The sequence below is a fragment of the Neovison vison genome, chromosome 12 (genome assembly GCF_020171115.1).
Source record: "Neovison vison isolate M4711 chromosome 12, ASM_NN_V1, whole genome shotgun sequence".
NCBI lineage: Eukaryota > Metazoa > Chordata > Mammalia > Carnivora > Mustelidae > Neogale > Neogale vison.
This window is the reverse complement of record NC_058102.1, coordinates 84,057,765-84,080,372: the sequence shown is the minus strand read 5'-3', so window position 1 is coordinate 84,080,372 and position 22,608 is coordinate 84,057,765. Positions and strand designations below refer to the sequence as shown.

General features: G+C 50.5%; 1 protein-coding gene across 1 annotated transcript in view; it reads left to right on the top strand.

Moving 5' to 3' along the window:
- Nucleotides 1–22,608, top strand: part of VDR (vitamin D receptor) — a 55,509-nt gene that overhangs the window by 27,307 nt on the left and 5,594 nt on the right. The window contains exons 3-6 of the mRNA XM_044227240.1: nucleotides 6,847–6,977; nucleotides 14,139–14,323; nucleotides 14,564–14,684; nucleotides 17,534–17,705. Coding sequence (XP_044083175.1) covers nucleotides 6,847–6,977; nucleotides 14,139–14,323; nucleotides 14,564–14,684; nucleotides 17,534–17,705 — 609 coding nt within the window. The remainder of the gene's footprint in view (nucleotides 1–6,846; nucleotides 6,978–14,138; nucleotides 14,324–14,563; nucleotides 14,685–17,533; nucleotides 17,706–22,608) is intronic.

Sequence of the window (22,608 nt, the reverse complement as noted above, 5' to 3'; positions counted from 1 at the left end):
ATCCTTAGGAAGACAAAGATAAGCACAACTGGTCCTTGTTCTCAGGAGTTCATCCTGCCCTTTCACAGTCATTCTCAAAGAGCATCCCTTCAGTGCTGGGTCACTGACGATTCTCTAAGCACTGGGGACCGGTAATCCCATTTGACCATCCAGCGTTTGGTGTGACTTCCAAGATAGTCAAACTAACCTGCTCTAGGAGCTAGCTGTGGTCATCCTAGCAGGTCCAAAACTCATATTCAAACTAAAATAGGATTATGAAGGTTGGACAGTGACCACAGTTCTACTGATCGTTGGTCAAGAATTAGAGACCATCTCTGGCCGGTTCCTCCTACAAGTTATTTCATGCTGTTTTTGCTCCTGCTCTCTGGAATGTGTGGACATCCTCAGGGAAAAAGGGTATTTCCAGGGTGAATAAAATGTTGGCATAGGCAGGCTTCTAAGAGGTTATGTGTCTCAGTTATGTTAACACCGGAGCAGACATAAGGGCCAGAGAGGGAAAATACGTAGGTCTACTACAGAGTAGAAGGTGGGTGATTGAGGAGGTGAACAAATCTCTGGTCATGGATGGCTGCCTAAGTCCAGGCTCTACTATGAAGGGAAAGGTGTGAAGGACAGAGAAGAAAATCAGAGAGACTCCTTTGATGAAGAGATTGAAGAGGACAGTGAAATTTAAGAGGTGGTCCTAGAAAGCAGGGTTGAGAAACAGATCACTATTTGCCTCTCCTTCTTGCCTTTTTCTTACCTGTTGATACTTTCTTAATCCAGACGCCTCACGACCAGCGCCGAGCTAACAAATACAGTGTGGAGAAATGCCTTCTTGTTCGGTGGGCCCAAGGTTCTCAGGGACCATGTTCGTTATGAGTCTTGTGGAGTGCAGGGTCAAAAGGCAGGCTGGTAAGGATCTGGGAACATGAGGAGTGTTCTGGCTTCCAGGAAAGCCCCCCAGCGGATACCACGGGAGCTGTGATGTGAAAGTGAGCTGAGAAATGGGGCAGAGGTCCAGGGACTTAAAGCTCAAAGTGCTCACAGGCACTGGAGGAAACAAAGAGGAGAGAGGAGCAGCTGCCTAGGGCATTCTATGGGCACAAGTAAATGAGTCACCACAAAGTGAGTGTTGCTGGAGAAAACTTTGTCCAGTTCGGCTTGGCGGCTGGCCCTCTTCCACGGTGGCTCCAGACTGTGAATGAAAGAGAACAAGGAAGGTGATCTATGGACCAGGCAAGAGTTGTTTTGGAAGCTTGGGTAGAGGAGGTCAGAATATTTAGAGAGGAAATATCTCTGGAGTTGTCAAGAAAGGCAGTGGCAAGCGTGTGAAGGGGATCTTGTTTGTCTTTGGTAGCTCAGCACTTGGATTAAGGCTCATTGGCATGGAGTCACTCTCAACACACGTGGGGGGGTGTCCTCTCTGTGCTATGGCGCCAGAGGTGACCCCACACTTCCAACCTGCCCTTTGAAGGGACTACTTCTATCCCAATGGTTTTGTCCTTAGAGGAGACCTTCAAACAACCTCTGCTGCCTGCTCTTGGACTTCTTCTTTTTTTTTTTTTTTAAGTTTACTTGAGAGAGAGAGCACAAGTTCGGGGTTGGGGGCAGAGTGAGAGAGAGAAGCAGACTCCCCACTGAACAGAGAGAGCAGAGAGAGCGGGGCTCCATCCCAGGATCCTGGGACCATGACCTGAGCTGAAGGCAGATGCTTAACTGGCTGAGACCCCCAGGTGCCCCTGGACTTTAGCGGTATATATGGACTGCTGCTCTGGCTTGGATTGAAATAGGGTACATTCATGATGAGGACCGTAGTAGGGAAGAATTAGGGAATTAGGGACCGTATTAGGGAAGCCTTGGAATCAAACAGATCTCCATTCTGATCCCGCTTTCACACTTATTAGCTGTGGGACATGAAGTGGGAGGTCTAACTTCCCACTGCCTTCTCCTCCCACCTGTAGCATAGGGTCAGAGTCCATCCTGCAAGGCTGGTGAGAACGTCGGCGGTAACGCACGGAGTCCGAGCAGAGAAGGCCCTCAGCAAGTGCTCGTCGTTATCCTCGTCCTTCTGCACTGTTTATATCTGAGAACAGACAGCCTTTTCTCTCCTCTGTCATGGAACCTGGAATGTGTGTGTAAATCATCCCTGTATATGGTTTAAAAAAAAAAAAAAAGTAGCAGCAGCCAATAGCTCAAAAGGACATCTCAGTAAAAAGTAGGTCTTCTCTACTCAACTCTCACGTCCCTACCTCCTCTGGAAGCTGTCACCATGACCAACTCATTGCGTTCGCTTCCAGATTCTTGATATCAGAGCATGGGTGTGTGTGCATGCACACACACGCGTGCACAGAATGGTAGGAGTATACTATCCTCACTCTTCTGCCTCTTGCTTTGATCTACTCCAGAACACCTCCTCAAGCTAGTCCCCACGGCCACATTCTTCCTCCACCCTTCTTGCTGCCCTGTCATTTCATATGGAATTACTGTACTGTAAGGGACTAGTTCCCCATACAATGCTGCCACAACCCCCTTTATGCACGTGTCTTTGGGCCCCTGGGCTGATTGACTCACAGGATGAATGCCTGGAAGTAGGTTCACTGCGTTAAAAACCTCTGTGCCTTTTAACGGTGTTGGTGAATACGACCCAATTGCTGTCCAGAAAGGGGGCTCGTGCTCTTTGCCATGGTATTAACCTAGCTTTCTATAGAGTTGGCTTTTTAAACTTTCCCGAGAAGCCCTTGATGCTGCCACATACAAAGGTGCCCTCTGGGTCCCGACCTTTTTGGTCTTTCCAGTGGGAGCTCCACCAGGCTCCTAGATCCAGTCCAGGCTCTGAGATTTCTGTGATACTCAGGGTTGCAGTAGCGACAAAGCCAGAGCTGTCACTTGGCCCCAGGCTGGGGTTTTTCAGGGTGGGTTTCTGGTGATGGGGCCACCGACCCAAGAAGGACCCCACAGTCCCAGGCCTGAGTCCCTGGCCCCAGGCACTTCATGCTTCTGTGAACAGCTTGTCTGTCATGTTTTGATGAATTGGTCAATGTCCTCTCTCACCCCTGACTTTCTAGAAACTGTCTATATTTAGCCCGGTGGCACCACCCCAACCCCTCCTTCCTGAGCTGGGTTATAATTGCCAACCACCCAGAGGATGACAGGGTCCAAGCTTAGAGAGCAGCTAAGGCAATGGGCTCCCATGGAAACTCGAAGCTCTTGTTTCTCAAAACCAAAGAAGCTCACAAGCAATTAGCATGGGGAGGAAGGCAGGACAGGGCGTGGATCTTCGGGACAAAGCACAGAGCCAGGGCTGACTGGTCTGGCTGCCCGACTCCTTGCAAGCAGAGGCTAGATGTCAGCCACATGTGCGGAAATGCCCTTAGCAGGCAGGAGAGTTGGGAAGAACCCGGCCCCAGAGCCTGAGAGACCCACAGCCCTGGCAACTGTGCTGGGGTGGACACACCTGAAAGCCGGTTTGGGGGTAGGGATGACCTCAGTCTCCCTGTTGGAGCTGGAGAGGGAGCATTCCCTCCCTGAACACTGATCGACACTCCAGAGTGTGAGAGTTCTTTGTGATGGCTACCCTCTATCTTCCTGGCTACAATTCTAGGGTCTGGTCTCTGATTCTGTATTCAAGAGGAGGCAGGGAAGAGCTGCTTAGTATAATTTTTCATAATAATAGTTCAAGAACTCTATAAATTTATAGGCTACTTTCTACATCACTCAAATACTGTGAAGACATGGAACAAAGTCGGTGTTCTTTGGGATAAAGTATGGCAAAGGGTGAAAAGCATAGGTGTGAGCCTTGTGGTGGGATAGTTGTGCCTTGGCTGGAAGGACTTTTTTTTTTTTTTAAGATTTTTTTGTTGTTGTTTATTTGACATACAGAGATCACAAGTAGGCAGAGAGGCAGGCAGTGAGAGAAAGAGGGAGGGAAGCAGGCTCCCTGCTGAGCAGAGAGCCCGATGCGGGACTCGATCCCAGGACCCTGAGATCATGACCTGAGCCGAAGGCAGAGGCTTAACCCACTGAGCCACCCAGGCACCCTCGGAAGGACTTTTAACATTTTCTTTCTCCTTCCCTCCCTCCCTTCCTTCTCCTCCCCCTCCTTCTCCTCCCACTTTGCTTCTCAGTATTCATGAGCTTTCTACTCTAACTACAAAGCTGGAAGCAAGGACATTGGGGTTTTCCCGCCTAGTATTTTCTTTGAAGCCAGCTCTGCATGTTTTTGGATTCCTACACAACCTCGTCAGAATCCACTCCTGCTGTCCAGCAGAGCTGGGCTGCGTGGCTATCTCCAGCACTCCTGTGTGTGGAAGCCTGTGGTGGGTTTCAGATTTACAGTGAGGAAGATCAAAGAAAGATGATAGTGCCACAGCCTCCTGAGCCTCCTTGCAGCTGGGGGTGTGACCTCAGTGAGAGTCAGAGGCAGGTGCCCTAGAGCCCAAGGAAGGAGAGATAGGTCCCTGGGGGGCATGGGGCTGCCTCCCACCTGGGGGGCTCAGAAGCTCTCAGCCCCCAGCACAGGGCTGGGGAGGGGCTTTGGCTCATGTGTTTGGAGGTGCCACATGTATGATATGTTCCTTGTGGTGCCCCAAGCCCTAGAGAATTAATAGGAAGAGCTGTGAGCCAGACAAGACAGTGGGTGGGAGAGAGCAGACCCTCAGCTCCTGGGCAAAGTGCCTGGTTGTTTAAAAAAAAAGGAAAAAAAAAAGGAAATGAGAGTTCACTTTGAATTAGAAACTTCTGGCCCTTAAGTAAGTTTAGAGAACTACGGGCATCCTGGGGACTGAACATTTGTGGTAACAGGCGGAGCCTCAGGAACCATGAGTGGGAAGGAGGAGAAGGAATAAAGGGGTGAATGAATCTCACGTCCTCTGGTGATGTAGTAGCTCATTTCAGGTAGCTAAGGTGCTTCCACATTTGCCTGTCCCTCTGGAAAGCTACCAGAGAAGGATGGAGACTCAAGGAGAAAGGCTTTCTGTTTCCAAAAGCCTGGTATGTGATCTCTCCCTGGGTAGTCACCACAGAGTGGGTGTAGCCATTGGTGGGCTGGAGTTGACCCCCATAGCCTCGTGTGGTTCCACCTCCCCTTGCAACCTGGTCTCCTGGGGGCCCTCTTGGGTCAGGAGAGGGCCAAGTGGGGGCCAAAGTTAAGGGCAACTACCTTGTAGGCCACCTATCATCCTTGGTCTTGAGTTGTTCTCAAGGGCCAGCTGCCTGGAGCTGTTTGCCTGTAGGCTCCACTTCATTAAGCACCTTGAGTTTCTAGGAATGAGAGCTGTGTGTTCAATCCCAGGAGCCAAAAGCCGAGCCTCATGTCTCTAACAGCCAACTGGGGAGCCTTCACTTCTTGCTGACTCCCCTCACTGATAAGTTTCTTCCCCTCAGGGCTCTCACCTATAAAAAGAGGAGGTACACCAATAGTCTCTGGGATCCTCTAATCTTGGAGTCTGGTTACCTGTGACTACTGGCAGGCCATTTCTGTTTTCTCTTCTCCTCTATCCCATGGGTCCTCTCTGTCCATGTTGACTGATGAGAATGTTTGTCCTAAATCCCATTTATCTTCTAGTGAATGTGAACAGTGAGTCATTTTTTTTTACCAAGAAGCATAACTAGTGTGTGACCAGCTCATTTCTGAGAGAGGGAAATGGTTGGAGCCAGGCCTTTGTTCATAAGGTTTGAGCATCTCCTTGGAAGATGCTGCTGGTCCCAGAGAAAGTGATTCGGCCACCATCTTTCTCTAGCTAAATCCTGTCACCTGTCCCAGGGCAAAACCCCAAACAAATAAATAAACAAAAGAAAACAAAAAACAAAAAACAACAACAACAAAAAAAATGGGCCTGCTCCTACTGGGGCTGGGAACCGTATGAGGAACCCCAAGGACATAGATGATGTAGCCTCCTGAAAGTGCCATGTGGTGTGGCTGGCAGTAGAAAGCCAGAATTAGGAAAATGAACCCTCAAGCTTACACACACATGCATGGACACACACGTGTGTACACCCCACTACATGCACAATTTTACATAGAATAACAGGGGCCCAGGGGTACTGGCTTCCTAAGCTAAGAACCTTTGGAAGGTTTCTGTCCTGGCAGGACCCTTGCTCCCTCTGCCTTTCAGAAAGTCCAGGCCAGACCTCAGGGCTCCTACACACTCATCTGGCCTTTTATCTCTGAGCATGTGATCTGGCTACCTCGAGCTATGGTTTGGTGCCTTTCTTCCTTCTCCGCGCACCTGCGCACCTGCGCACGTGTCTGTCTCTGGACCAGGCCTACTCTAGTGCGAGATCTCCAAACTCTGGATGACTTAAAGCCGTCCCCAGCGTCCTCACCTCCCATAATGACTCACTACAAGCAGTGAGGGCTACTCTGCAGATTTTAGTAGTTAAAAAATGTTGCTAGGCTAATTCACTCATGTATTTCCTGCGTAATTTAAAAAAAAAAAAAAAAGAGTGGGAAGTAGAGGACCATAAGAGTAAATTGGGGGGCCAGCCTGGCCCGTTGGTAGAACAGATGACTCTTGATCTCAGGGGCATGAATCCAAGCCTCACGTTGGGTGTAGAGCTCACTTTAAAAAAAAAAAAAATGAAAGTGAAAATAAATAAATCCTTTCAAACATTAAAAAAATAAAGTAAATCAAAGCAATGATGAGAGAAGAGTAGGGAGTGAAAGAAGGAGGCGAGGTGTGGGGGAGGGAAGGGGTAGGCACTGAGAGTGGCCAGGACTAGGCCCCAGATCCTCTGTGGGTAACATGGAGATTGGGGGGCAGGGAGCTTGTGGGCAGTCTCAGTTGTCACAGCCCCTGCAGGCAGCCAGGGCAGGGGCTGGGAGGGGTGTGACCCAGAGGTGGCATGTGCTCTCTCCCTGGGCAGGCGGAGCATGAAGCGGAAGGCGCTGTTCACCTGTCCCTTTAACGGGGACTGTCGCATCACCAAGGACAACCGCCGCCACTGCCAGGCCTGCCGGCTCAAGCGCTGCGTGGACATTGGCATGATGAAGGAGTGTGAGTATCCGGGGCCAAGGCAGGGGGTGGCACTGGAAGGGGATGGTGGGAGCTGCTCTTTAGACAGGTTTGGCCCAAGGGGTGTCCGTACTGTTCCCCTGGGGCTGTTGGCACACCGGGCCTGGAGCTGGGCCCTGCGGCCAGAACAACAGGACCAGAGGCCCCGGGGGGGGGGGGGGAGTCCTACAAACCTCAGTTGGACCTGTGTCTCAGAGTTCTGGGAAGGCCCCGTCCCATGGGGGTGCCTCTGAGAAGGGAGAGGCAGGGCACGGCCTTCGTAAGCCGCCAGATCAGCACTCCTCCAAGACAGATCACTGTTCTCACCTCCCTATTCCTGCACCTTCAGGGAAAAGATGAGGCTCAAGGACCCAGGGTTGTTTGGGCTTCGGGAGAGTGGTCTGCTGAAGTTGGAGAGGGGCAGGAGTTTGGGGGAGAAGATGAGCTCAGAGCCTGGCTGGCATCCAGGTCCCTCCCCGCCCCAGCCTTTGGGCCACTCTGGCCCCAGGGGCAGATCTGGGGAGACCAGGGGGAGAGACTCTGTGAGGGGAAGCACCGGACTCTTGGGATGGCCCTCAGCATCCAGAGGGAGAGAGAAGGGTGAGTCTACAGGACTCCCTGTCCAGCTCCAGGATTGGAGGAAAGGACCAATGGCAGACTGACTTGTTCTAACCCTCGGGTTAAAAACAACCCCTGGACTTTGCATCTGAGCTCTGGTTACTTGGTAGCCAGAATAGCCATTGAATTCAGCAGACCCCGGGAGGGGCTAGACCAGCCTTCCCCAGGCTGTAGACCAGTGCCCTGGGCCGGCCCGTGCACAGGTGTCCTCCGCACCTTCTGTCCTGCCCGGCCTCTTGCTCACCCCTGTCTGCCGTCTGCATGCCGCTTACCTCCTCGGCCCTGGGACAAGTTAAGCTACGGACCTGAGGAGGCTAGGGAGGGATGCTCAGATGCAGGCATGCCTGGAGGCCCTTCTGGCTATGAGGCTATTGTTTTAGAGGGTGAGGGAGGCAGTTACGAGGAAGAGTCCCAGGACAGGGCTTCGGGGGTGGAACACTTCCTTGACAGGAAAAAAAATTCTCTTTTATTGGGGAACAGAGATAGACTGGAGACCCTCATGGGGGGGCCTCCTGCTTGGGTCTTGACAGGCTTCCCCCTTGGTGGGTCACAGTCCTTCATTTCTGCTCCCGGCTCCCCAGTCAAACCTGGCAGGCCTTGAAGAAGTTTCCAGGCTGTTGTTCCTCCTCGCCCCCACAGGAGTGTGCAGGCCTGGACATGCTGGTCTCTCCTAGCACCGTCCCCTGCCCCGCCCGACTCCTGTGTTTATCCTGGAACAGAGGAGGCCAAGACTGAGTGCCTCATGGGGCTTCTCACACACTGGCTTAGGGCGGCCTGCTCTGTGCGAGGCACTGGTGTGGACACAAACAAGATACAGTGAACACAGCCCCTGCCCCTGCCTCCAAGGGGCACATAACCCCCGCGGGGCAGGGAGTCTGGCTCTGAGGCTCTGCCAGCCAAGAACAGCACAGTTCTACCGCTGGGATTCAGTCAGACTCTGCCCCCAGAGGTTCTGTGCGGGACCAGCCTCATTGATGCCCCCGACACTCTTCTCCTATGTCTCGGGAAGAAGGAGATGTCTGATCAACTTCGAATAGGAAGAACACTTAGAAATCATCTGAGACTCAGAAAGGTAAAAATACCAGGATCGGAGTCAGAAAGCAAGTCCCCATGTCTGCTTCTAGATCTCCTCTGGTCCCCAAAGACAGCACTGCATCCACGGTGATGAACAGGTCTTGGGAGCATCAGGGTACCCCTAGGAACACCATGTGGTGATGGGGGCCAGCAATCCGGAAGTGGGTGCCCACCCCAAACCTTAACAGCTTTGTGCTTCAGCCACCCCAAACCCAGCCCCAGTCCTCCCCAACAGAGCCCTGCACCCCACCCTGCTGCATGCCCAGTGCAGCCCCCTGTTCCCCACTCCCGGGATGCCCTCGGGGAGCTGTGGTGAGGTAGCCCGGGGCTGCAAGAGCTGAGCTCTTGGAGCCTGGGCCGCAGAGCTCCCGTTGAAGGAAGACCTTGAGCCCCGCTAGGCTTGTTCTCTCCACTACTCCAGGGGAAGGTCCTTCAGGAAGAGCTGTAGTTCTCAGCCTCAAGTCAGCCCAGCTGAGAGAAGCCCATTACAGCGGTCTGGGCCTGGAGCTCCCAGCTCAGAACCCGAGAAGAGCTACTTGTTTATCATGTGGGCTTAGGCTGCCTTAAGGCTCAACCTCCCAGAAACAATTTTGTGTCAACATTTGTAAAACCACAGGACAGCCCAGGGCTCCCTCTGAAGGCACTGCAAACATAGGGTCCCTTCTGGCAGAAGCAGAGAGGGGGCCCTTCCCTAAAGGGAACTCAGGAAGGGGAAAGGGATGGGTGTGGGAACAAATGTTTATGGAGCACCTACCTGCATCAAACACGGGTGCTTTCTTATTAAATTCTCCCAAGAATCCCTAAATAGGTGAATACTTCTGTAGTTTTTTGTTGTGTGTGTTTGTTTTTTGTTTGTTTGTTTGTTTGTTTGTTTTGTAGCTGGGGAAGCTCAGAGGAATTCCAATTTCGTACCTTTGAGTAATAAGATGGTATGGTAGCGGCATTCTTACCTAGGTCTGTTTGCTTCCAAATGCCAGACCTGGGGACCCCACCCTGGTGCAGCCCACCAGGCACACTCAGTGGGCCAGAGTTACTTCAGGCACTGCCTGGTCCCTTAGGGATGGGCTCAAGAGACTGTTCCCCTTTCTTTCTCTTCAAGTCCTAGTTGACTTGACCTTGTGCGTGGCACCCAAGAACTTTCGTGGTTGGATTCTTGCTTCTTGTTGGCCTGTCCTGCACAAAAACACCTTTATGTGAATTTGTGTGATGTTTTTACAGATGTGTGTCTTTTCTACCCTGTGTTAGTACAATGCCTGGCATGGGACAGGTGCTCAGTAAATATATGTTGAATGACTGAGCAGTAGCTCCCCATTATGCTTCCTTGTACCTCTGCATCTCCCACTGGTCTATGGGTCAGGAAGATCTCCCAAATTTGACATTGCCTGTGTCATTCATTGGGAAAGACATTATATTCTCTTCTCTAATGTTGTCCTTAGGCCACGAGGGGCAACTTGAGGTGTTTTTTTTTTGTTCATGCTTTCAGATCTTGACCTCCTAAGGCAACCATAGACTTCATGAAGCGGGGAATATCTTGCATGGGAATAAAAGTATGCAAAGCCATGTTAGCACTCAGCAGGGAGCCTAAAAGGAAGACAGAGAAGCTACTAAGCTGCCATACAGGTTTCCCAAGTCCCAAGGACACAGCTCATGTGTCTTATTCCTTCGAGAGCCCATCAAATGCCCTTTCAGAACCTGTTTGCTCTTTTTCAATGGCTTTCAACTCCAAAACATGTGTCCTCCTACATGATAGTAATGGCATTTTCAGTAGCTATTCGTTGAGAAAATGATTTTTTAAAAATTTCCTATGAAATTAGTAACCCCCTTTAAATAAAGACTTCCTTCCTAAATCACAACGGCATCTGCACATGTGAGAATCTGATGACTTACCCTGTCTCCAGACACTGTTGCCTGGAGAGGGGGGATGGGGGGGGGTGCGGATTGGTAGCCCTGGTAGAAGATGCCAGATCTCAGCACTTTTTTCTCTGATGCTGCACACCGGATGTCAGTCACCGTTTGATACAGTAATTGGGAGGAACAATGTCATAAGGTTAACCTTGAATCTTCTTAACTTTGTCCTTTTAGAGTAAATCATTTACGAACTTAGCTACTTTATTTATTTTTTCATACTCCTCAGATGGATTGGAACATTTTGTGTGTTCCTCAGCTAAGGACAAGAGTCCTATGGAGCAGTCATAGCCAATTACAATCAGAGGAGCTATGGGGCAGTAGTTACAACCATGAACTCTAGAACCGTATTACCCAGGCCTGAGTACCAGCTTCACCACGTGTTAGCTGTGTGACTTTGAGCAAGGTACCTAGCCTCTGGGCCTGGGGGTCTCTTATCTGCAAAATGGGAATACTAGCTCTTGCCCGAAGAGGTTGTTACGAGAACTAAATCTCTGTGAGTTGATATTTAAGAAGCATTTAACGTAGTGCCCGGTACCTAAAAAATTCTTTATTTTTTATCCATTTTTAATAACAGATCTTTTTTCTTACCTAAAACTTGATTACCATGATTTCCAGCTCCCCAACAGACTAGAAATTAACAGTTAAGAGGAAGAAAAGCACCCCACCCCCAGAGGCAGGCAGGAACCAAGAAGAGACAACACGGAGCTTACCAGAGAGGGGGAGATTGAAAGCGATGAGATGTAGCACAAGAACTCTGAATCATAGCAGGCCGAGTCACGGTGCAAGGACACAGCCCTGTTCAGCCCTGAGGTCATAACCTCGCTCCTGCAAAGTCCAGTAATTGTTCCAAACGATAAGTAAAGGTTGCATGTTTTAGGTGTTTTGTTACAGGTATGCTGTCTTGAAAATATTTCAATCACAATAATTAAACTGAAAAGGTGAGCCAGGCTCAGTTATCTGGTGGGCCGGCTGGCATTTGCCATGTGCCATCCCGACATGGTAGGACATATACACAGTGTTGGTGCGTACTTCTCACTGTCATTTCCTGAGCAAAGGACAATGACTAGCACACAGTAGGTCACAATCATTGTACTGTGTTGGGTGTACAATCTCTCAGCCTACTGAGCAAACACCATGGCCAGGAAGCTTCGCTGGGCTCGCTGGCTCCCTTCCATAGGAGGGAAACCCAGGTAGCCTACCGTTCTAGTGAAGGAGATCTTGAACATCTCAGGTTCTCTCCATCCGGCCATTTATAACTGTTACATAACTATTACAGAGTGGAAGACAGTTGGGTGCCCATGTGTGTGGGAAACAGTAGACATACCACAGAAATAAGAAATGAAAGCTCAGGGGCGCCTGGGTGGCTCAGTGGGTTAAGCCGCTGCCTTCGGCTCAGGTCATGATCTCAGGGTCCTGGGATCGAGCCCCACATCAGGCTCTCTGCTCAGCAGGGAGCCTGCTTCCCTCTCTCTCTCTCTCTGCCTGCCTCTCCGTCTACTTGTGATTTCTCTCTGTCAAATAAATAAATAAAATCTTTAAAAAAAAAAAAAAAAAAAAAGAAATGAAAGCTCAGTGCAGATTGGGACAATCCAGAAAGGCTTCATGGTGAGAGAGGGCTGAAGGCTGGGTGCTGGAGAACGGATAGGACTTGTGCAGCTATGGGGGAAAGAGGACCCAGCTGGACAGGCAGCCGGCATGAGTGGAAGAGCAGTGACAGGACTGAGCGGGTCGTGTCTGCAGGCCAGCAGTCTCAACGTGACCGGAGCAGAAGCTGCGTCCAGAGGCAGGGGGGAAGGGGGTTGGAAAGTTAGGAAGAAGTAAAATCATGGAGCATCTTGACTTTAATTTGGACCATGGTGAGCAGGAAGGATCCAGAAAAAGTTTCTGAGCAGGAGAGTGACATCTTAGAATCCCAAGAGATTATCAAAGTCCAGTCAAGCCGAGGAGCATGTCCAGGATGCCTGTGGCATGACTAGTGGAGCACCCCCCTTAACCCCTCCCCCCCACTCCAGCCCCAGCACCCCCTACATCCACCCTCAGGTGAGCAGGAAAGACCAGACACCTAATCTTGGATTCCCCCTGCTAGGCTTCATACTCTGCCTTGAATGCAATGCTCCCTGCTGCTTCCTCTTCCACCCCACTTGACCTCGTAGGGTCTGAGCAAACACCCACCGTGGGAGAGGGTTGGCAGCTCTTCGGGCAGGTGAGTCAGTCACCTGGGCGTGGCCTCCTCCAGTCCTTCTCTTCGTATGGCTTCCTCAGCTGTGGAGGGAACACGCCTTCCTTTGCCACAAGCTTCCCTTCCTGCTGTAACTGAGGCTCTGGTTGCCCACTTCCACCCACCCACACTCCACAGGCTCTCCCTCCCCTCCCACCAGCTTATTTCCTTCTCCCCCTCCCTCCCCGAGAGGTCTGGGCCAGTGGGACGCTCTCGAAGCCCGGAACCCACCCACCCTGGGGTTCTGGTTGCTTTCCCTGCTCTTGTGAAACTCCCCAGTTCTGTGGGCAGAAGCACTGGCAACACCAGCAGACAGCAAGTAGCTACAGGCCAAAGGCCCCAGTGCCCACTCCTGCCGTCAGCACTCTGCAAGCCCCAGCCCGGAGGTCTGTTTGCCTCACCCCTGTGCCAGGCATCCCTGCTTACAGCCCTGCCACCCCCAGGCAGCTGCCCAGCCCGGTGAGGTGGGCTCCACCCCAGGGGGTGTGGGGTCTCCCTTTCTTCGGACACGCTGGCTTACAGCGGGAGAGAACACAGTGCTGCACAGTGTTCTCTTTGGGAATTCTAGAGAGCTCAAAAACTTCCCCGGGCAGAACTTTCAAGACTGGACAGGCTGGAGGAGGGGTTGTTTTGCAGGAACCAAAGAGGCAAAGTCTTTCTAAGTTGGTCAGAGTACATTGGACACCCAAGTTCCATGCCTGGAAACTTGGGCGTGGGAATGCCCCCGTGGAGAGGTCTCTGGGCATCTCCTAGCTTCCGACCCTGGGACTGGCCACATAGTGACTCTCCTCCTCTTCACTCCCCACCCCAACCCCCATGCCTCAGAATCATGGGCTGTGAATGTGGGGGAGAAGAGACATGACTTGACATTTAATGAGCAGCTGGTCTGGGTTACACGTGCATTCAGTTCTCAGGTCGGGGTTGTCACTCAGCCACCCCTCAGCCACCCCACATACCCGGGCTTTCTGGAGGAAGGAACCACAAAGGGCTGTAGAAGAGGTAATAATGGAGCAAACTGCTTGCTTGATTAATGAGATGACCAAAGCCCAGAGAGTTCAGTTTGCCCAGGGTCCGATCACTTGCTCTGAGAACACAGACTCACTAATAATGCCCAACATTCCCACCCCTAAGATCCTTTTTCCTCCTATCTCACACACCTGCCATTTCAACAGGAAACCGAGTTTTCCGTCCATGGAGTAGGCCCCGAATCCCCCATGGCGGGAAGCCCCCCAACCCCGTGCGCCCCTCTGATCTTGTGCCTTTAGCAGCTGGAGGAGGGTTTCTCCGAGGAGCTGCAGGCCCAGTCCTCCTGAAAGCCTCCCTCTCGGCCGGCTCTCGCCCCACAGTCATCCTGACAGATGAGGAGGTGCAGCGGAAGCGAGAGATGATCCTGAAGCGGAAGGAGGAGGAAGCCCTGAGGGACAGTCTGCGGCCCAAGCTGTCTGAGGAGCAGCAGCAGATCATCGCCATCCTGCTGGATGCCCACCACAAGACCTACGACCCCACCTATGCCGACTTCTCCCAGTTCCGGGTGCGTCCACGAACGAGCGGGCTGCCTGGGGAAGGATGGGCTGTGGGGTGAAGAGCCATCGCTGGGGCGGGGGCACAGGAGTGGGGACGGGAGAGCCGTGGCCAGCGAGAAACGGGGGTGGGGTGGGGGTGCTTCTCCAGAAGCGGGGAGGCCTCCCCCCCACCCCTGCAGTCTTGCCTGGAAGCCCCTCCTGTCAGAGATCGCGGACAAGGGAGGAAAGAGCCCATCTCTCCCTTCCAGCCTCCAGTTCGTGGGGAAGGGGGTGGAGGAAGCCATTCCTCGAGGCCCTCCTCCGTCCAAACGCCCAGCCTCTCTGGGGACTCATCTTCGTCCTGCTCAGATAACTACACAGCCTCTCTAGGTGAGTCGATGCAAGCCCCCAGGGAGCCCAGCAGTGGAAGGAGAGCCCAGAGCTTCTACGGCCCACCTGTCCTTGGCCATAGATGGGAGAGTTGCACTTTCATACCGTGCACCGCACAGTGTCCTCAGAACACTCCCCTTTGTTTACAGAAGCGAGCTAACTAGCCCAAGGGCCCTTGCTGGGGAAGAGGCCAAGTTGGGCTCTGGCCAGGCAGGGTCTGTCTATAAGGTCCCTGCTCCCCACCAAGCTTCTGCTCCTGCCCTCCTCCCTGTGGGTAACCTGGTTCCTTTAACTGGTATTTTGAGCCTGGGCCTTTGTGGGGGATGGGGGGGTTCCTGTTGTTGGGTTTGTTTTTTTTTCCTGTTTTATTGAGATATAATTGACATAGAACATTGTATTTGTCTCAGGTATGCAACATAATAATTTGATACATGTATATATTGCAAAATGATTACCACAACAACTAGAGCTACTACCCATCATCTCACACAATCAGGTTTTTATTTTCGTTGTGCTGAGAGCTTTCAAGATCTACTCTCTTAGCAACTTCCAAATATATAAAAAACAGTGTCATTAACTGCAGCCATTCAGAGCCTAGAAGGTGGCATTTCAGGTGAAGGGAGAGCATGTGGGTCCCATTGCTATACTTTCCCCCCACCCTAAGCTCTGGGGGGGGCGTCACCACAGCCCCAGACGACCCGTCATCTCCAGCTCATCCTTGCTTTCCTTCTTATGGTCCTTTTCCACCTTCTTCTTCGTCCTCCTGCTCCATCCTCTCCCTACCCTGTCCTTCATTCCTCTGCCTCTCACTCCACCCTGCTGCCTTCTGCGTGGGTCCTGCAGGAGGGCAGGGGTGGGAAAACCCCTTCCCTCTGGGGAACTAGAACCCTCAGATATGGTACTTTCAGACTGATTGATGGATCTGGGCCCAGGTCCCAGAGAGGTGGGAGGGGTCTCAGTGTCAGCTAGACAGGAATGGCAGTGGAGACAGACGTGGTATCTGCCCACCCAGGAGTGACAAGAGGGAGGTGGTCAGGGACATTGCTGAGATTTACTGATCCTTTGAGCCCCCGTCTTGGAGGGAGTCTTCCGTGTTGATTTCCTCTCCCTACTTTGCTGCTCTTTTCACTTGGTGGGCTATTTCCATTGATGAGGATCAGTCTTCATGTTATACACTCAGCTTTTAATAATTCCATATTAGTCAATAGTTTTGATACCCTCATAGGTTAATTGATATGAGGTGCACAGCCCCACCAATGTCAAGTTCAGTACAGCATATGCTGGCTGGCTCAGTTGACAGCTTGCGGTTCTTGATCTCAGGGTCATGAATTCAAGTCCCATGTTCGGCATAGAGATTACTTAATTTACTAAATAAATAATTAAATAATAAGATTCAAACTAGTTAACATTTTTAATTTAAAAATATTAAGCAAAAGTTGGGGTGCCTGGGTGGCTCAGTGGGTTAAGCCTCTGCCTCCGGCTCAGGTCATGATCCCAGGATCCTGGGATGGAGTCCCACATCGGGCTCTCTGCTCAGCCCAGGAGCCTGCATTCTTCTCTCTCTTTGCCTGCCTCTCTGCCTACTTGTGATCTCTGTCTGTCAAATAAATAAAATCTTTTAAAATATAAAATAAAATAAAAATATTAAGCAAAAGTAATACATGTTTATTGTAGGCATTCAGAAAATATCAGCTAAATTATATATATATATGTACACATATATAAAACAAATATATATTTTTATATATGTAAAATCTTTAGACCTACTACCCAAAGATAATCACTGTTAACACTGTGATATATCTCTTTTCCATCTTTTTTTCTTTTTTTTTTTAAGTTATTTATTTTTTTATTTGACAGACAGAGATCACAAGTAGGCAGAGAAGCAGGCAGGGTTGGTGGGGAAGCAGGCTCCCTGCTGAGCAGAGAACCTGATGCAGTACTCAATCCCAGGACCTGGGATCATGATCTGAGGCGAAGGCAAAGGCTTTAACCCACTGAGCCACCCAGGCACCCCTATTTTCTTTAAATGCATATTATATTCCCAAGTAAAATTATGCTATACACAATTTGGGAACTTGCTTTTTTCTTTTAATAGTGCATTATATCATATTTTCAGGTCATCAGTATACCTCTGTATTATATGCTTAAAGGCTGATTGGTATTCTGGGGTATGAATATACAAGAACATATCTAATCTAGATTGTGTCCCAGCTTTTTATTAAGTTAACAGTATGCTTGTACTAAATACTTGCACTTATTCCGGATTTTTTTCCCTTAGGATGAATTTATAGAAGTGGGATTACTGATCAAAGACTATACATAATCATAGGCTTCTGACCCCTACTATCAAATAGCTTTCTAGATTACTTACACAAATGTAGGCTTCCTTTAGCACCCCATGGCCCAAGGGTTGCCTAATTCCTTGACATTGGCATCCACATTTAAGCATATTTGTTTCTAGTTTATAGGTGAAGAGTCTAGATGTTCTACTCTGTAGTTCTTTGATCACTAGTGAGGCCAATCCTCGTTTTCTATAAGTTCATTGACTCCAAATTTGAGGTCATTAGAAACCACACATGGTCTGTAAAAACATGGCTTGAGGAAATCTCATTTCTTGGAATATCTCTGATCTTTGATTTTACTGCCTTGCTCTGCTTGAAAGAAAAGCCAGGGGGAGTCCTAGAGGAAAGCCTGGGCTGAAGATTGACCTTGGAGAGAGGCGGTCACTATGGCATTTCTGGCTAGCCCTGCAGATAGGGCAGGGGAGGTCCTCACGGGGCCAAGCAGGAAGGTATCTGGCACAAGCATCCGGAAGTAGCTCTTTCTCTCTCCTCATCCTTCCCCAGATGTGATGGAGCCAACCAGCTTTTCCAATCTGGGTCTGAGGGAAGAAGACTCAGATGACTCTTCTCTGACCCTTGACCTGTCCCAGCTCTCCATGCTGCCCCATCTGGCTGACCTGGTCAGTTACAGCATCCAAAAGGTCATCGGCTTCGCCAAGATGATTCCAGGGTTCAGGTAAGAAGAGTCAGACTCCTAGACTGAGCTAGAAGAAGGCCTGGAGATTGCTAGTCCACTGCTTCCCAAAATAGAGACCCAGACCCTATCCCAGTCTTCCCACATCAGAATCTGTGGGAAGTACAGCCCATCCAGCATTACCCAGCAGGCCAGTGCTGGAGAGCCATCCGTCCCTGGCAGATTCAGGGTGACAGAAGAGAAACCCAGAGAGGTTCAGTGGCTAGCCAGGATCATTTGCTAGTGCTGGAGCCAGTATGTGTCAGAGCCAAGGTCCAGAATTCCAAGTTCACTGCCATGTGCACTCCAACTGGCTTGGGTCTAATCCTCATGTCAGCCCTTCAAATTAGACCTCCATTAGCCCTCCACACCCAAATCTGAAACCAAAATGCAGTGACAGAGAGGAGAAAGGGTTGCACAAGGCGACTTGTGAAATAATTTAGGGATCCCACAGGGAGACAGTTTTCCTGGCACACACAACCTGGGCCTCCTTCACCCAAATTTCTGTGAAAAGGCCTTTTCCTAACCATACTGAGACCCTTGCCAAAACAGATAGATGTAAGGGGTGCTGCTGGAGTAAAGATCCTCTGTTAGGGAGTCACTGATACAAATTTCACTCAACTGTTTTGCTAATAATGGCTCACATACTTATATTTAAATAGCTGTGCAGTGTTAAGGATTCTTTTTTTTTTATTTTTTTAAGATTTTATTTATTTATTTGACAGACAGAGATCACAAGTAGGCAGAGAGGCAGGCAGAGAGAGAGGAGGAAGCAGGCTCCCCGCCAAGCAGAGAGCCCGACGCGGGGCTCGATCCCAGGACCCTGGGACCATGACCTGAGCCAAAGGCAGAGGCTTTAACCCACTGAGCCACCCAGGCGCCCCTGTGTTAAGGATTCTTAAAGGAAGAAAGTGTAGATGCTTTTAGTAGAATGTTGGGAGCTAGTTACAGCTATATTGACACATTATTTATATCATTTGAAGCACTGCCACACAATACATATACAATGTGATTGAGAAAGAGAAAGAAAGAAATCACTGGCACTAACTGTTGGCATCCGCTCAAGGAGCGATATCTGCGGTTGCCAGCAGAAGGGACTTCCGAGTGCTTTCTGCCGATGCTCAGATTCAGTGCTGGAATTCTGGGAGCCCCAAATTATGGGACATGGGCCGGCTCTGACGGGGAGCTAACATGATGGGCTATTTATTGTGTGGTGAATCTCTCTACCACACAAGGAAGCCGTCGGTCGGTCACTGTCTCCATGACTGCATTGACAGCTAGCTAGGTGGCGATCATTCAGAGCACCCAGAACAGTTCCTCCCAGCTGGTGTCTGCCCTGAGACAGCCAGCTCTGTGTGATTTTCTGCCTCTCAGCAACTCAGATACCCGGGGCTCTCCTGTGCTCTTCCCCGGGGAATTCATGTGAAAATTGGAAAGAAGAGAAAAACAACTAACTCGCTTACTGCATCGAGACACCTTTGGGACACCCCCCCTGAGTTGCACATTTTGGTGGCAGAAAGAACAAGGGCTGCTGTGTGGCATCCAGCAGGAACAGAGCTACCGAGTGTCACCTGTGAGCTCAGTGTCATGCTGGGCCTGGGACTTACCCTCCAGAGCCTTTCCTTGGAACTGACAACACGTTCTGCTTCGCACAAGTTCCAGCTCCCTCCCACACTCTTCAAGCTAGTGTTTGCAAACTCAGTCTGCTCCAAGGACTTGTGTTGTGTAAACAACCAGAGAGAAAAACACTTCAAGGTGTTGACGGGATACCAGCAGGCCAGCTTCTCTCCTAGTTCCTGAGAGCAGTCCTCATCTGCTGGGCTCCTCTTTCCTAGCCTGGTGGGGAGCTCTGTCCAGATGCTTGGGTTTGCGGATTCTAAGTACTGGCTGGGATGGCACACATGGCAACACTGTCCTTAAAAAAGCCGTTCATTTAACCAGATGACCTTGATGCAACACACCCTCCCCCGCCCTGAAGTAAGTAACCTAAACCCTCATATTTCCCCCATGCCCTTGGTCCCCATCCCTTACCCTGGCCATATATACTCTGACACAAATAGCATGCATGACCCAGTCCTTGGTGTCTGTCTCCAAGGATGAGTTGTAGTCTGGCCCCTTCATTCCCTATCCAGTCTCATTTTCCCCAGTTCACTAGTCTGGCCGCACAGTCATGGCCGGCATGAGGTACGTAAGGAGCAGACACTGAATCCATCCAGCTACTGATCCCAGATGGGTTACGGCGACCCTGCACGTGGTTGGGCTGCCTTCTCCGTCTTCGGCATGACTTAAGAAATCTCAGAATGGAAGGTGTCCTAGTGAAAATGGCGCAGGCCTGGCCAAGAGCTCTGGGGTCAGGAGGACGTGGTTGTGGATACTCTCTGTGATTGGACAGAGGGGACACCCAGCCTGGACCGAGGCCAGAACCAGGCTCTGGTGGGCGGCAGGTGGGGCCAGCCCCGTAGCCCTCCAGCTCTGCGGGTTTCTGTGTTTAGGGATTCTATTTTTCCAAGAAGTGATAGAACAGTGGCTGAGTCCCTGGTTGCTTTGATCCTGCTGCCTGTAGGCAGGGGTGGAGGGTGTGGGAAGGGCAGGATGAGACTTCTACGTGGGTGAATGCGGGGGGGGGGGGGGGGGGGAGCGGTGATGGAGGGTGCAGGCATGGGACCAAAGTGGGGCGGGACTGAATAGGCTGTGCTGGGTGTGAACTGCACACTGTGTGCCTTGGCCCCACTCCTGCTTCCCACCTGCCCTCCCTCAGCCTCTCTGTCTATACGCCACAAATCTCCCACCCTCAGTGCTTCAAAAGAAAGCCCTGGAGTTGGGGCACCTGGGTGGTTCTGTCAGTTGAGCATCTGCCTTCTGCTCAGGTCATGGTTCCAGGGTCTTGGAATGGAGTCCCATGTCGGGGTCTCTGCTTGCCTGGGAGCCTGCTTCTCCCTCTACCTCTGCGCGTCCCCCTGCTTGTTCTCTCTCTCTCTCTCTCTCTCTCTCTGTCAAATAGATAAATAAAATCTTAAAGAAAGAAAGAGAGAAGGAAGGAAAGAAAGAGAGGAAGGAAGGAAGGAAGACAGGCCTAGAGGAAGTGAAATCAGGTGCAGCATCCAAATGGCCAAGAGCCATCTCGGACCTGAGAAAAAAAGGACCCACAGGTTTCACTGCCAAGAGAGGTGTTAAGAGGGACCAGGCCAAATGAGCTGGAGCCCAGCCCTCTGGGTGAAAGACCTTTGACCCCACTGCTGTTTCCATTCACCTGCTCTTTCCTGGGTGAAAGGCCTAAGGCCATAGTGCGGCCCTCCTCCCACGTCCCCTCCTGTCTTCACTTGGTCATCTATGTAACAAACAGCTTTCTTCCCTAAACTGTGAAGGATTCCAGTTGACTATGTAGCAGTTCCTGACCTCCAGGGCTCAGGGTCTGATGGAAGAGATAGACATTGAGACAATTGCGGTGAAGAGATAAGAATCAAGAGAGGCCTGCCGGAGGGACCATGGGAAGCAAGCAAGGAGGGACCCGCTCTGCCTGGGGGTGGGGACGACCAGACAGACAGACACACATATCCAGAGCACCTCACAGGTGCCCAGAAGCAGCTGGCCACCAGTGTGAAAACTGATCAGGGACTATAAATATGACACAGGTCCGGAGAGGAGGCACAGAGCTAGCCCTGGCGCCTGTGAGCAGGAAGGAGCTCTCTTAGCAGGAAGGATTTCTCCTTCATTTCCACCTGTCCGCACCCCCCCCCAACGGCCACCATCCCCTCTTCTGGCTGTGACTTGCACTTAGAAAGCCCCTGGGTTTCTGGCTATCATCTGATGTTGTTCTAGGTTTGCTTTCATAGAAGCCATGTGCCGGGATTACAATAGGCAAGATGCCCCTGGAATCTCTCCCGCAAGCTTTTTTGTTCACTTCTGGCCTTCCATTTCGAAAGGGACATTGAACAAAACATACAAAGAAATGCCTCGCAGAATTACTTACCATGGCACAAGTTAGAAGCAACCAAAATGTCCAAAAATAGGTGAATGGGAGATTGATTAAATAACTTTACAGTATGTTGATAAGATGTAATTTTAAGTAACTCGCTATGGACTGGGCTGAAGAAATGTTCATGACGTAGGAAGCAGAACACGATTACCAGGAACTCAAGTATGTTTTAAAAAGAGAGATTTGCGGGGCACCTGGGTGGCTCAGTCGTTTGGGCATCTGACTCGGTTTCTGCTCAGGTCATGATCTCGTCGGTCCTGAGATCCAGCCCCAAGATGTCTCCACTCAGCAGGGGGTCTGCTTGAGGATTCTCTTCTGCCTGTCCCCCAACTCACGCACTTGTGTGCACAGGTGCACTCTCTCTTTCTCCTTCTCTCTCTCACAAATAAATAAAAAAAGAGAAAGAGAGAAATTTGCGTTTAAAAAAAGATAGAAAGGAAATACACCAAAATGGTCATTGTGGTTTTGAACAATTTTTATTTGCTTTTATATTTTTCCATATTTTGTGAAGACTTCATAATTATCATCTTTTATTGAATAATGAGTTAAAACCAAAATGAGGCATTAGTTTCTATTTTTATTTGGCAGAGACACAGCAAGAGAGGGAACACAAGCAGAGGGAGTAGGAGAGGGAGAAGCAGGCTTCCCGCGGAGCGGGGAGCCCAATGCGGGGCTTCATCCCAGGACCACGGGATCATGACCTGAGCCAAAGGCAGACACTTAATGACTGAGCCACCCAGGTGCCCCTAGTTTTTATTTTTAAAATGTATATGACCATCAAGAGAAAATTGACAAAGGTGGTGAGATGTCTAGGCACTATGTCTTTGGAACTGTCTTGGAGAAGACACAGGGGCACGTGGTAACTTTCTTTAAATGGTTAAAAGACCCCCCCCATGGCTAGTGGAGAAGTCTGGTTCTGTGTTCCTTGAG